A 15493-nucleotide genomic window follows, 5' to 3' on the forward strand; every position below is an offset into this window, starting at 1 on the left:
TTTTACAGTGGATCAAAATGGATGGGGTGAGGAGGGGAGGGAGTGAAAGCGGGAAGGACGTATTGCATTCACTTCCTTGCTCATGCTTGTGATTATGGTTATTAATTGTCATTATTATTATTGTTTTACAGAAATATGGCCACAGAAAGCTTTTACATCGAACAAAAGTGTTTGCCAAAAATACACATCCCTTGATGGAAACCTTTGATGGTACTGAAGCAGTGGTTAGAGCTGCATCCAAAAAAGCCAAACAGGAGAGGGGAGGTTAAAGCTGTTTTTTTTGTTGAAAGCAAAAGCAAACAAGGCTTTCAAGAATTTCCACAATCAGTCTGAAATACAATTAAGAAAGCGACAATACATGCTCACTCGCCAAGATTTTACGGTCACCCTTACAAAATGTGAGTATGACATTTAAATTGAAAGCCTGCACCGTTTTTATAGCGTTCTTGGAAACGGCTGGAAGCACTGACTGACGGGTAAGAGGCAGTACAGCAGGCGATGGCATCAATTTGTACCGATTGTTATATTTCAGAAGCAAATTATGAGATACATAAATACATTACGTGGTGAGCTCACCACCCACGCTGCTCCATACAGTGCTCAAGCTCATATTCACCAGGCCTCAGGCAAGAAAATCAAATCTGCTCCGAAACACACCTCTTACAGAGGCTGTCCCTAATGCTTCCATTTCCATTTAAAACTGCTTACAATCGCTAAGTCCACACCTCCTCCCAACTAGCCATCCTGTTCGTACCAATAAATACCTGAACATGCATCAGCAGAAAAGCAAGCTGAAAATCCTTCCAAAGCATATTATTTTCCTCAAAATATATTTGGAAGTGTGGAGGCAGAAAAGGGAATGATTTAACCTATAAATTATCGGGTATATTCATATCACATATCTCACCTTCGTTTGTCTGTCGTCGTCATATTATTTCCTCATCCAAGAGAGTCGAATCATAGTCGAATCACAATCATCCAAGAGAGTCATATCCATAGTCGAAGAGAGTCGAAAAGTATATTGGGTTTGAACATCCACAAGCAAGAGCTGGTAGACAGGTCAGTCAACTTAACACCTTTGCAAAAGAACAGTGTAGGAGAGCAGTGTGTCTCTAGATACTTTATGTGGTGGGGATTAAACCCAGACTTGGTGGCTCAAAAGTGAAACATTACAACCACCTCCTAACCCCTCCCCCACCCAAAGCTGAGTTATTCTGCTGGCCAACAACACTACGATAGTAAGATTTAAGTCCATATCGATACTTGGCTTTGAACCTGCTCTTCCAGGACATTCAATACCTGTATTAAAGAAAAAACATTTTCCAATAACATTTTTCAAAAATAGACCCTTTTAACCACTGACCATCAAGTTTACTTCCATTTACAAGGTTGTGGAATCCATCAGTACTGCTGATGTCAAATCTCTCCTGTTTTTAAACAGCCAGATCTCTGTCCATCAGTTTGGATTCTGTCCCGGTCACAACTCTGGAACTGCTTCTGCTCCTCTTTCAGCAATGGTTTCACCTCCATCTCAAACAATAGGCTCGGACCGTCTCCCTGGACACGTCTCGGAAATTCGACAGTCTGGTATCTTGCTTCACTTGCCAAACTCTCTTCCTGTGGCATAAAAAGGCCGCCTTCATTCCTGGATTTATAACTTCCTCCACTCACATAGTCAACATGTCGCTCTCAATGGAGCCCTCTCCAAACCTATCGTATCCTTTCCTCTCCTCTCCGATTGGAGGCTGGGATGCCCCCAAGGTAGTCTTGGACACAGTCTTGTTTCTCATCTACATAAACCTCTCTGATGCTCAGGAAAACCTCCTCTAGCTTTTTGCAGATGTCTCCACAAAGTGTCAAACAGCAATCGATTCCACTAACAAGCAGAAAACAGCTGCATCACTCTCGATATGGAATTGATTAGACGCTGGTCTGACAAATGGAACATGTCCTTCAATCCAGGAAAATCTCACAGCCTCACCCTGTCGTTCCAGAAGGATCATCACATGACTCCACCTATCTATTTCCATGGTCAGCCAGTGGAAGAGGTTGTCTAATGAACTTCTAGGCCTCACCATCAGTCTTGACCTCACCTGGCTGATCATATAGCAAAGCTGGCATCCATATTTAGCGAAGAATAGGCATCCTCCATCGATACAAGTTATTCCTTGAAAAATTAGATTTACTCACAGCCTAAAAGGGCTTTGTCTGTAGCTCAATTGAGTTCTGCTCTCCCCTATTGGGTGGCACCCCAGTGTCACATTTGTCTCTCCTGGAGTCTATAGATTCTAAAGCTCTGAACTTTATTGAAATCTCACACGATAAGCACAAGGCAGGGTGCTCTCATATCGCAGACAGATCGATGACATCTCTGTTTTTTAACAACTCAACTCTCCTCGGGTCGAGCTTCATCTGTTCTCTCAGCCATCTAACACGCTCCTGCTCCTCCAGGACACAAACAATTTTGAGTGGATGGAGTTGCACTCGACTAGCACCAAAAGGAATTGCTAGGTCGCAAGCACCTGTTCAGCCTAACTGGAAAAGGGACATAAAGAGAGACCAGGAGAGAGACAAAGGATGAAATGATCTCTTATCCTGTTTGTTCATTCCCTTGCTTGTGTCCAACAGTGGCCCCACTGCCCCATTATCAGTACGTTGCTTTTTTACCCATTGTCACCTCGCTCTTCCATGAACCTCAAAAGCAGTAGGCAATGCTGTCACAGAGCGGTGGTATCTTGTTTAAAAAGATATAAACACTTGGCATAATGGAATTCCAAAACAGGAGCTCCATGATTTTAGGCAACATAATTGCATCGTAAGAAACGCTGTACTTATCAGGAAACATCCATGCCCACTCTGTGTCCACGTTAAAATGCAAATAGTTTTTAATTATCATTGGAGGAATTGCAATATACTATCCTTCGAGCAGAATTTTACGACTTTACCAAAACATTTCAGTAAATTACACTATTAAATGGAGAACCACGACAAGAGTGGTTAATATTTTGATCAATGTGAATAAATGATGCAAACTTGCACCAAATAGACCACAGAACCAGATTTTGTGATAATTGATCGGTCCTCTTTCACAGCTAGTAGGGCGAGCAAGCAGGTTCAAATCCACTGTGGATCTGATCACACGGCGCAACAATTTCGGATGAAAAACCCATCCTTCAAGAAGAATGTTAGACCGGCCGTACTACCCACTAACGTTCATTTGAAGCACCAACCACATCATACGGCAGTACTTGTTGCACTAATAAGTTAATGCTAGGCAGCGACATGCACACTTAATGGGGCAAGGACATTTTCCCTTGAAAGTCTTTATAATCAAAAGAACATTGCACAATGATTGGATCTGCATATGATAACACTGGATCTACAGTGTACATATCCTGGGCTAATGAGTGGCATGGATGGATGGCATCCTTGAAAAAGGATAATATAAAGCCCTCGTTATTTAAAAACGCTTTGTTTTCCATTTTGAAGGATTAAGTAGAGTCTTGAATTTCAAACAACATTTAGAACTAGAACAGCACTTGGTAGAGTGCATACCTTCGCCAGGCTGAACAGTTTAAGTTTTGTATCCCCACTGATAGGTCGAATCTGCATGCGGACCTGAACCAAATCTAATCAGCTTGTTCTTGTCACCTTCGACTCATCCACCAAGGTTCATCCGAATCCGTCCATTTCTTTTAAAGATATCGTGCTCTACATTGCTTAGTTTTTGGTCCAATATCTCAATGATGAATAATCAGTTATTAAATTATTATAAAGAGATCCAGATCTGGATCTTCACCAAATCCTAATCAATTCATCCTTGTCACATAACCAACCTGCCCACGAAGTTTCGTCTGAATCCGTCGATAACTTTTTGACATATGCTGCTCTCAGACAGACAAACAGGGATAAAAACAACCTGCGTCCATTTTGGTGGCAGAGGTAACTGGTGGCGGTCATTGGGCCGTTGGCACGCCACCTGCAGCACCAGGTGCATCTTCAAAGAGTGGCAGCCAATGCCGTCTCATAATCGGTGTTATCTTTTGGACCCATTGACCACAATTTTAATATTTTAATTGTTGTGCCAATCTCAGGTTTTTCACTGTGCGCATAGACAAATGCAAAGCAGATACATGTAAAACAAGGTAAAAAAAGACAGAAAATGTCATAGTCCTCATTGTTTTAGTAATTTTGCTGTACGGAGTTAAAGGGCTAGCCCATATTTATTTACAATTAAAATGGCCATCAGTCTACCAGTCGGCCATCTTTGATCAGATCACAAAATAAAGTTAGGTGCAAGTGTATGCCATCATGTACTGTGCTTGTGCCAAGTTTGAATAAATTCAGACCATGCATGACTGAGAAATAAATGGTTGGGGAGAAATATAAGTAACAAAATGGCCGCCAGTCTGCCATATTGGATCTGATGTCGAAAAAAAATGACGTGCTTGTGAAAGTCATCATTCATTATCTATTTAACAAGTTTGATAAACGTCGGTAAATGCATATCCAAACGGTTGAGGACGTGTTCAACATCGGGGGCTGGGGGGGGTTTAAAACTAAAATGGCTGCCAGTCGGCCATGTTGGATCTGAACTTGACAAAAAAAAACATGACGTGCATAAATAATCCATCATTCATGATGTGTGCGCTACGTTTGAACAAGGTCGGTAAATGCATGTCTGAGAAATGGTTGAGGACGTGTTTGATGCCTTTTTAACAACTAAAATAGCCACCAGTCGGCCATCTTCACGTCACGAAACAAAATTATGTGCATATGTACACAAACATGCGTTGTCTTTGTGCCAAGTAAAAATAAAATCGGTCCATACATGTCCGAGACATGGTTGCAGACGTACGCGCACATGCATGCACGCACACGAAAAATCGAGACCAAATTCATAAGCCCCCATTTCGGACTAAGTCCAACGGGGGCTAATAATACACACATGCTCTGAACCTCTTTCTATTGTGCACAGTTTGCAAAAAATAAAAAATAAAAATAACGTTTGTTTTTTTATACATTGCAACAAATCACATTTTTCATTCTCTGGTCATTAAAAGGGCAGCACATGCATCCTTGCCCTTCCAGGGCAATAAACACCAAATGTGCACAAATGTGCGGAATGTTTGAAAAGGATTCTGACCAGACTTGATAGAACCACAAATTTAATAGTTTCATCGACCTCGATGGACCAGCTTCAACCGTTTATGAAGCTCGGTTCGAAGAGTTTAGCAGTTGCGGTTTCCTGGTGACACTGTAAAAATGTTACCGACAATCCACAAATTTAACTCATTTTATGTTTAATATAAAAAACAAAGCTGTTGGAGGAGCTGTGGAAGAGAGATTTGAAGGTCAGCACCACAGACAACAAAAAGACAGAAAGTACATAGAGGCAAACATCACAGTGAATCGATAAAATTGCAGACAGAGGGGGCAGTATTAGTAAAAGCATGAAAGCTCAGGGATAGGTGTGTCAGATGCGATGAGATTCCTCCAGGCCTTTAAGATCACAGCCAGGTGCTGGGAGAATGATGATGAGATGAGATGAGAGAAAAGGAGGGACAAAGGAGATGAGAGAAAAAGAGGGATACACCTAAGATGACAGGGAATGGGTTACATGGTGAATGGATAAAATCTGATGGGGTTCAGGAGGCGTGGAAGGCAGAAAGAACTGGTAAGCAGGGGCAAAAACCAATTGAAAAGCAAGATAATGGCCAGAAACCCTTCTGTAATGAAAGACGAGGAAACTGGCCTCCTGTTGAAGAAGAAATTACCACATCATGTGGAGGGGTAAAAAAAAAAGGGACACAGCAGCAATGGCTCACAATGAAGAGCTCATCACTTTGAGCTGTTGCTCCTGCATCACCTTTTGATGAGCTCCTTGGTGATCTGCAAAGCAAGCTTTCCAAAGAGAAACAGCCAAGAGGAAATCACAATGGCTGAACTCAAAGATCACGCACGTCCCCTTTTTCTTCTCTTCATCTTCTTCTTCTTCTTCTTCTTCTTCTGCCTCCATCTTTTTCTTCTTCTCTCATACGCAGCACATTCCTGCTGGTTTGTATCATTGCTAGGGAGAGCGACCGAGGAACTGGTGCAGTGCTCTCTGTAGGTTAGGGCAGGAATTTACGATTTGCCCAGGATGCCGATGATAATTCGCAGCACACTCAATCAGAACGTACTTCGAACAGTCGTGGGATCTTTAATGTCCACCAACTAATGTTAGAAGACGGTACACCTGGCTTCACGTCCATCTGGGGGGCAGTGCACTTTGTGATGCAACGCTCTGCCTGCAAAGGACCAATCCGACAGTTTATAGTTGGGCAGAGAATCAAACCCAGACAAGACAGCTCAGAGGTAAGTCTGCTAACTCTGCACTATCCTGTCAGGACTTGCAATCACCTGATCTGTGACATCTAATGAGTTCAAAGACAACAATAATGAAAAAAATAAAGATGCTAGAAAAGCATTTTTGAAAGAATTTGAATGACATGGTATTCCATAGGAGGTGTTCAGTGGCATTTGAAGAAACGATATGTAGAAATACTGTATAAAGCGTGCCACCTCAAAAGGAGTCGATTTTGAAAAGAGGTGTTGGTAGTTTCTCAAATAAGCAAAACACAATTATATATGAATGCACCCCCGCCACTTCAAATCACACGCTTGAACACACACACACACACACACACACACACACACACACACACACACACACACACACACACACACACACACACACACACACACACACACACACACACACACACACACACACACACACACACACACACACACACACACACACACACACACACACACACACACACACACACACACACACACACACCCGAGGTTGTTTTCACAACCACAGACCAACAAGTCTCTGAGTTCGTTTTAAGATCAAAAACCTGGATACCAAATTTGTCGCACTTAGGCCACAATTTTGCAAAAACACTGGTTTAAGAGCGCATCCCTGCAGCCAGATTGGACCAATGGGTTAGCTTATATTAATGTTACCAAATTAACGACAGCCCTGTTTCTGCCTTCTTCCTCACCAACGATGGCAATGACAACAATGACAACAAGTGTACAAAAGCTATTAACAAGCTGAAGGACACCATGCATGGGAGGTGGATGGGGGAAGGGGGTGGAAAAACACCAAAAACGAGAATGGCATTCTGAAGAGTGCATACCTCAACCAAGCTGAACAGTTTACGTTTTGTATCCCACTGATAGAATGGATCTGCATCAGGACCTGAACCAAAATCTAATTGGCTTGTTCTTGTCACCTGCCCAGCTCATCCCCCGAGTTTTCTTATAATCCATCCACAACTTTTTGATATATCCTGTCATATATATATATATATATATATATATATATATATATATATATATATATATATATATATATATATATATATATATATATATATATATATATATATATATATATATATATATATATATATATATATATATATATATATATATATATATATATATATATATATATATATAGCTTTTGGCCCTTTCTCTCAATGGTGAGGAATCACTAAGAAAATTAAAATATTCTCATATCCAGATCTTCACCAAAATCAAATCAATTCGTCCTTGTCACACACCCAACCTGCCCACCAAATTTCGTCTGAACCCATTCATAACTTTTTTTAAATATCCTGCTCACAGACAGACAAACAGACAAATCGTGGTGAAAACACAACCTCCATCCACCCCAGGTAAAACCTCGCCAGGTGGAGGTAAAAAGGGGGACGTTTTCAACACCTTGCCTATGAATATGGGATTGTGTGAATACAATGTCTGACAATGAGGAATCCAAAGAGAAGTGGTAATGATCCAAGTAACAACAACTCCAACAACAAAGTCAAAGAAAAACTTCAAAACAAATGGGAACTTATTTTCCACTGGTAAAAACACTATTTTCAAAGCAGTCTCATTACCTCTGTCCCAAAGGTGGAAGGAGGTTATGTTTTCAACCCTGTCTGTCTGCCTCTCTGTGAGCAGAATATCTCAAAAAGTTCCAGATGGATTCGGACGAAACCTGGTGGACGGGTTGAGTGTGTGACAAGGACAAATCTTTTCAATTTCGGTGATGTACCGGGTCCTGATACAGACTATCAATAGCATAGAAAACGTAAACTGTTCAGCCGAGCGGAGGTGTGTGCTCTACCGAGTGTCGTTCTAGTTTTTTTGTAACAGGTTGTTAAAATTGCATTTCTCAGGCGAATGGCTCATGACATTTGCGGAGAGTTCATAAGGCATTTATCCCAATAACACAGAAATATATATATATATATATATATATATATATATATATATATATATATATATATATATATATATATATATATATATATATATATATATATATCCCTTGAGAGAAGGCATCCTTCACTGGGCATTGGTATCTATAATGACACTTGTGAACAAATGGTGGATTTATCAAAAGAGGCATATCCATGTCTTGTTTACGTTTCAAAGCATGCAAGGCCAAATAAAGTGTTGAACCTGGGCGTATTGAACGAACGAGCGCATGCACATGCACCTGTCGAGAGCTCTCAATTCCCAATGTGGGAAATGTACACAGTGCGTGAAGGAGAGACAGTCAGACAAGCATTTAATTAAACCATCTGTTAGCACAACCAATGTTAACTCATGTTCAAAATGAGTAGCTGCCAGGTTCCAGGTGCCATGTCTTACCAAAAGAGATCACGTCCCAATGAGCACACAAGCATTCCGATATACTTCCAATTTAAAGAGTATTTATTGCTGGATCATCACTTTGGCTTTGTATTCGATGTTTGGGTGAGGCATTCTAGTGAATGAATAATTGTATTGCTGGAAGGGAGGGTGAACTGGTAGTTTCTTACCCATGTGAGAGGAGAACAAATCTTGCAAGAAAATTGCAAGAATCATCAAAGCAAAACATAAAAATCTGAACACTAGATCATGCCCTTGAGTAGTACAACCTGGATGAACCGAACAATATTAAAAAAAAAAAAAAAAGGAGTCACATCGAAATTTACCAAAGCAATGTGATAAGCACATTGCTATAATCAGAGCTTTAAATAACAGCCACACGGACATGTGGTGGAGCAAAACGCATACCTGTGAGTCATTACTACGAATGCCCATCTCCAGCATGGCGGTTGGTATCTGCTGGCGTGCCTGGCAGCTCTGCGCCAGCCCAAGGCCCAACGTCCATCCTACGCTCTGCAGCTGAAGAATGTGAAGAGGGAAGTAGAGCAACCAGTCACTTTGGAAGAATTGGCATTAAAAAAAAAAAAACACATGTGAAACTAAATATTTCAACCATTAATGGTGGAACGAGTCATTAACCAATAAATTAATACGAGAATACAAGACCCGTCGCTTCGCTGACGGAAATACCAGTCTTTGCTGTGATGGCTAATCGATAGGACGAGAATAAAAAGGATTCCCGGGAGCGCAGAGATAACCAGCGTCGCAAATTAGCAGTGGCAGTTCTGCCACGTGTGCCGATGTACCCATAAAAATAAAAAAAATTTTTTTAATTTTTCATCACAAACCTTCCCGAGAGTTCCTTCAATCCAACGTAGTTCATTTTATTGAAATCCGTTAATCCGGTCTCAAGTTATAACACGACAAACAGACAGACAGACAAGGCTCCTTTAATAATATTGTTGCGAATTTCGCCCCCCGGCGTGCGATCGGCCACGTAACTCGAATGGCGACCGCGTCGCCCACCAGAACGGACAATTCAGTCGTGACCCTCTTGGAACTACCGCCAAGGAGCTCGTCACGGGTGGGGGTTTAACCTCACCACAACCCAGTCCGCATTCTACCCACGTGAAATAGGGTGAATCGCCGAATGTCGATATACCTAATTACACACGCGGGTAGCGTACCGAGGAGTTGTACCATGCCGCAGGTCGACTCCGGACACGAACCGCTTAAGCAGCTCGTTCCGTGCTGCAGGGATAACCGAGCAGAGTTGTCGCCGACCTCGACGGTTCAGATTATTTACTGGGTGTCTAAACCCACTACCAATCCCTTACGTGATGCAAGATGGAACTTTCAATAGAGAAATAGGACACAACGAAATGGGTTAGAGTTTGACAAGCACATTCAATTCGCACGCAGACAAGCACGTATTTTACAATCATACAAAAATGCACGTACACAGTCAAAGCAAGAACAATACGCAGAGTTACAAATGAATAAAGCAATATACAAGCACTTACTCAGGTTTACTTAATAGACTGGCACCACACACACACGTTTACACCAAAAGCAAAGAAAATACAAGCCACCCTCACAGGCAAGGAGGCAGACAGGTCCGTGGACCAAATGAACGTGGGACCTGGGTGATCGGCCAGGTCCACGAGACCGAAGGGGACTTACCCGCGCCCTCTTGGCGCGATGGTGGGCTAGACGCAATGTTCACGTAACACGCCTGACTCCATGCCCCTGGTATGGTCGGTGAGCTCCTTTGGCGTGCGTTGCACAGGCACGTGTTGGTCGGCACCACGGTTGGGTTGCGGAACTTACGGGGTTACCGGCGCTATCTCAGCGCGGATGGGGGGGGATTGTTGATGCTCGGGGTCAGGAGAGGGGAATGGCGGAAGCTCCGTCCCGCTAGCGGGGTCCCGGGACCACACCGACTCCGGCGAACTCTCGCCCGAGTCCTCCTCCGCATCCCTGCCCCACGAGTTCCACAAGCTACACGAGTTCCACGCAGACCCAATTTGACACACAAGACAGAGGCACAGACGAGACTAGACCGACTTCAGACTTCGACTTCCGACTTCCGACCTCAGACCTCCGACTTCACTCCCGACTAGCCACGAGTTGCCTTGTGCTCGCATATTTATAGACCAGGGGAGGAGCGTGTATGCTAATTCGCGGATCAAAACGTGCTTGGAGGCGGGGCCACGCCACCCGACGTTTAGCCATTGGTCGGGCAAAAAGGGGCGTGAGCCTCTCCTGATCCGATTTCCCTCCTTAAAGGAGTCCACACGCATCGCGCTTGGCGGCGGGGCCACACCACCCGAAGTTTAGCCATTGGTCGGGCAAAAAGGGGCGTGAGCCTCTCCTGATCCGATTTCCCTCCTTAAAGGAGTCCACACGCATCGCGCTTGGGGGCGGGGCCACACCACCCGACGTTTAGCCATTGGTCAGGTAAAAAGGGGCGTGAGCCTCTCCTGATCCGATTTCCCTCCTAAAAGGAGTCCACACGCATCTCGCTTGGGGGCGGGGCCACACCACCCGACGTTTAGCCATTGGTCGAGCAAAAAGGGGTGTGAGCCTCTCTTGATCCGATTTCCCTCTTGCAAAGGCATCCATTTGTACTCACGGCTTGACGCGTTCGGCAAGAATCACCGAACGGGCCCTGGACAGCACGACGTTCAGTGTTGGCAGGTGGTGTGGTTGATGGTTGTGGAAGGAGAAAGGCGAAGGTGGTGGGGGGTTTGCTGTGGTGGTTTGGTTGTTGGCGGGCGTCGTTTGAGAATGGCGGTGAAGCGATGTTTGCGGGGTGGAGTTGTGGAGGTAAAGAGACGAAGGTGGCGGTGTTTGAGCTGTTGGGGGATTATTGGTTCAAAATAACGATAGAGAAAGAAAAATGGCTAACTCAAAGCGTCGCAGCCCGGATGAATCACACATAATCCCTCTAAAAAACGGGTGTGGACTAACTACACATGAACTTATCGATGTATCTAACCTGAGGACCTTTCTGGTGTATTGCAAATTTCCACAGCCGTAACAATATAGATCATATGCATTCCTGTAGGGTAACTTGTGCCAAATGCAACAAATCAATAATATAAATTTATATTAAATAAATTAACAATTTTATACTTTAAACAAATTTTATACTTGCAACAAATAAATTTATACTTCTTGCAACAAATAAATAATTACACCATGTAACACATTTTTTGTTCCTGGGAAATTTTTGTAACACAATTAGGAAATAAGTGTTATTCCTAATTGCTTATGCCTCTAAAGTATAGAAAATGGCTATTATTCCCCTCAAACTTTGCTTTTGTGACCAGGAGAGTGTTTTCTTGAAATTCACCTCTTTTCAATGAGAAAACAGGTGAATTTGTGCCTTTTCGTTCGCATAAAGTCAGAAAAAAACAACATACAGTATGAATCAAAATTAATATGTATTTATACTAAATTTACACAAAATGACCACAAAAGATTTAGAAGAGTAGTTTTTCGAGACTTGTGATTATACACTAAATCACTTTCACGAATCAGCCCCCAAATGTAGTCTCCCATCATGTTCTGGTTATACTGTTGCGGGGCCGGGACGTCGGCCGACGAGCTCGACCACTAGATGGAGCAGTAGTCAGCTCGACCGATCGCCCGGAATTCAGATCGTCGCCCCGGATAAGTCCAGAGTCGACGAGTCCTTTGTTTTGGACCGTGAAGGGTCAATATTTCCACCACGTGGTACAGGGTTATTTGCCAAATCTTCAAAATACCTAGAGACCACGTGGTGATCTACCGAGTCTTCACACCCTCGACGGAACTCGTACGGAAACGAGCCGCTTAGCGCGCTCATTCCGTGTGCGATTCCGAGTGATTTAAGTCGCCGAGAACCGTCGGTTCCGATTGTCCCGTTACAACGGCCACGGCAGTGGCCTTGCTAATTTTCCCCAGCACGCGACACGCTCAGTCAATGAAAGAAGGGACGTGAACGAAATGAAAACATTTAACAAATGGGGGGTTATTTATGCAACAATAATGGGGGGAATTAGGGAAGCACGTAAGAAGCAGATTTATACCGAATGAAGCAAGGCAATGATATACAGCGAGAAAGCACTTATACAGTTCACTACTTACGGACAGGCGCCACAAACACACATACGCACACACACACCCAAGGAATTGGACCGAAAGGTCTTTATTTGGACCTCCAACCCGGAGGACAGTCGGCTGAAGATCAGGGTAGCTGGCTACCTGGCCGCGAGCGTGCGGCTGGGAGTCCACTCCTTCTTGGGGGGGAGGTGGGGGGGGGGCTCCGGTCGCCGAAGGACAGGCCAGCACAGCCGAACCTGGCTGAGGAGAGACGAGGTCGTGTCCAGCTCACGACCATGCGGAGGAGGAGGAGGAAGAAGATGACGGCGACAACCAAGCCCAGCCAGGCAGACTCCAGAGACTCCTTCCTTTTTATCCTCCCTGGTGCGATCGCTTTTGCAGACATTCGTTTCACCATCATAGGGCATGGCTCAGCCCCTCCCCCACTCGGCGCTTTTTCCAATCGAAACGGTGAGTGGGGGCTTAACCTTTCCCCTACTAAGCGTGCGGGGGATGTCGGGAGCTGAGGGTTTCCCCTCTGCAGCATGTCTGCAACCAACGGTCATTTTGGTCATTTTGTTGCTGACGTTGAAGATGGGGTTTTCCTAAAATAAATCACAGCGCATTTACATTGATTTACCCATTAGACAAGGGAAGGAAGCTATCGATAAAACACATACCGATATAACTAATCTATAGGACCTGAATGTTGTGTGCAATAGGTTTCCAAATTCGTAACGTTACTGCCCTTGATAGCGGCGTTCAAAGTCCAGTATATCCTGGTAGAAGCGCTTGCCTTGCTCCTCCGAGTACGCTCCCATGTTATCCTTGAATTTATCAAGATGAGCGTCAAGGATATGGACTTTGAGGGACATCCTACAGCCCATGGTGCCGTAGTTCTTCAGTCTCAACCAGTTACACATAGTTTTTGGCCTTGTGATTGCCCAAGAAGCCCCGAATCACTGCGACAAAGCTGTTCCAAGCAGCTTTCTCCACCCCAGTGAGCTTCTTGGGAAATTCCTTGCACTCCATGATCTTCTTTATCTGTGGTCCGACAAAGACACCGGCTTTGACCTTTGCCTCAAACAGCTTAAGGAAGAAGTCTTGAATGCACTTGAAGGATGCCGATTCCTTATCTAGAGCTGTGACAAATTGTTTCATAAGGCCCAACTTGATGTACAGTGGTGGCATCAACACCTTTCAGGGGCCCATCAGTGGCTCCCATTTGACGTTGCTCCTCCCCACGGAGAACTCTGTCCACTCTGGCCAGTCCAGCCTGTGGTAGTGAGCCTTGGTGTCCCTGCTGTCCCAAAGGAAAAGATAGCAGGGAAACTTGGTCCAACCACCTTGGAGACCCATCATGAATGCCACCATCTTGAAGTCTCCGATGATCTCCCAGCCGTACTCATCATACGTCAAGGCATTCAGCAAGGTCTTGACGCTGTTGGAATCCTCCTTGAGGTACACCGAGTGAGCCAGGAGAAGAGAGGGGTACTTGTTCCCGTTATGGAGCAGCACGGCTTTGAGGCTCCTGGATGAGCTGTCAATGAAGAGGCGCCACTCGTTGGGGTTACAGGTGATTCTGATTGCCTCGAACAGATTGGTCACATTGTGGGAGAAGCAGAGGTCAGGTATGGGAGCATGTGCCAGAGCAGCACGTCACTGCATCCACTTTCCACCACGGTACTCCAAGGGCCTTCGTCTGGCCATCCCTCAGGCAGATGCCTGGCCCATCCCCATCTCCTGGATATGCCGATCAACCTGCTGCAACCATGAGGCACGTGTTCGGCCCATTGGCCCCCTCCAATCAGAAGGCTCCCTCACTGAGAATCTCGTGAGCAAGATCAGCGTCAGGAAAACGAGTCCAAGTCAGAGTCCAAGTCTCACATCTGTAGAGCAAGATCCTGCCATGTAAGGACCTGAAAGTCCCTGTAGTGTCCATCTTGTTTATCCTGTGTACCCCACCCCATCCCTCTCCCTTCCACAGAGCTCCTCAAGTCACTGTTCCCCACTGTTTTTTCCTTCACTCTCCCACCCCTCTTGTCTCCTGCTCCCCTTGTTGTGCATGCTGTGTGTTAGCTCTCATACAAGCCTCGACAGTGTATACAAAATAAAATAAAATAATAATAAAAGACTGGAAGCACCAAGGACCTGAAGACTCTGACTTTCATCTTATTACACAGGTACCAACACAGCACCACACCCCATGATCCAGTGAATCCATGACTCCCCAGGCCTGACCGAGACATCTATTGACCTCTGGCTCACAGCCAGCACAGACATGAATATCACTGCCAAGGTAAATGAATCTCTCCGTGACCTCAACATCATCAGAAACAGTTACAGACAAGATAGCAGCATCCAAGATGTCTTTGAAAGTCTAGATCTTCGTTTTGACCCAGCAAACCCATAATCCGAGCAGCTATGCCTCCTCAATCAGCACCTCGACAGTCCCCAAAAAGATAGTCAGAATCTCCGCAAAGATGACTGCATTATCTGCGAAATCGAAGTCAGAGATCTTGACATTCCCAAACGATGCACCGCACATCGATCTCTCTGACATCCTCCCAGAATCCAGTCCATACAAGCGCTGAAAAGTGTGGGGGGCCAGTACACACTCCTGACGAACTCCAGAAACAACTGGAAATAAGTCAGAGATGGCATCACTGCATCTCACAGCACTCTC

The 15493-nt window shown here is 44.5% G+C and overlaps 1 protein-coding gene across 7 annotated transcripts in view; it reads right to left on the reverse strand.

Annotated features, from left to right (window-relative positions):
- The window catches only part of COMMD10 (COMM domain containing 10), a 107949-nt gene that overhangs the window by 50604 nt on the left and 41852 nt on the right, over positions 1 to 15493 (reverse strand). For 4 of the 7 annotated variants that reach the window (XR_015060815.1, XR_015060817.1, XR_015060816.1 and 1 more), the window contains exons 5-6: positions 9127 to 9237; positions 7959 to 8059 (exon numbers count right to left, since the gene is read on the reverse strand). Coding sequence is in view for 3 of the 7 variants with exons in the window: in XM_085891510.1 (XP_085747636.1) it covers positions 9127 to 9237 (111 nt within the window). In the remaining 4 variants the exon portion in view is untranslated. The remainder of the gene's footprint in view (positions 1 to 7958; positions 8060 to 9126; positions 9238 to 15493) is intronic. The other 3 variants (XM_085891510.1, XM_085891508.1, XM_085891509.1) reach the window with 1 other exon arrangement.

This window comes from Eptatretus burgeri, chromosome 8 (genome assembly GCF_056783735.1).
Source record: "Eptatretus burgeri isolate ZD-2024b chromosome 8, Ebu_testis_v1, whole genome shotgun sequence".
NCBI lineage: Eukaryota > Metazoa > Chordata > Myxini > Myxiniformes > Myxinidae > Eptatretus > Eptatretus burgeri.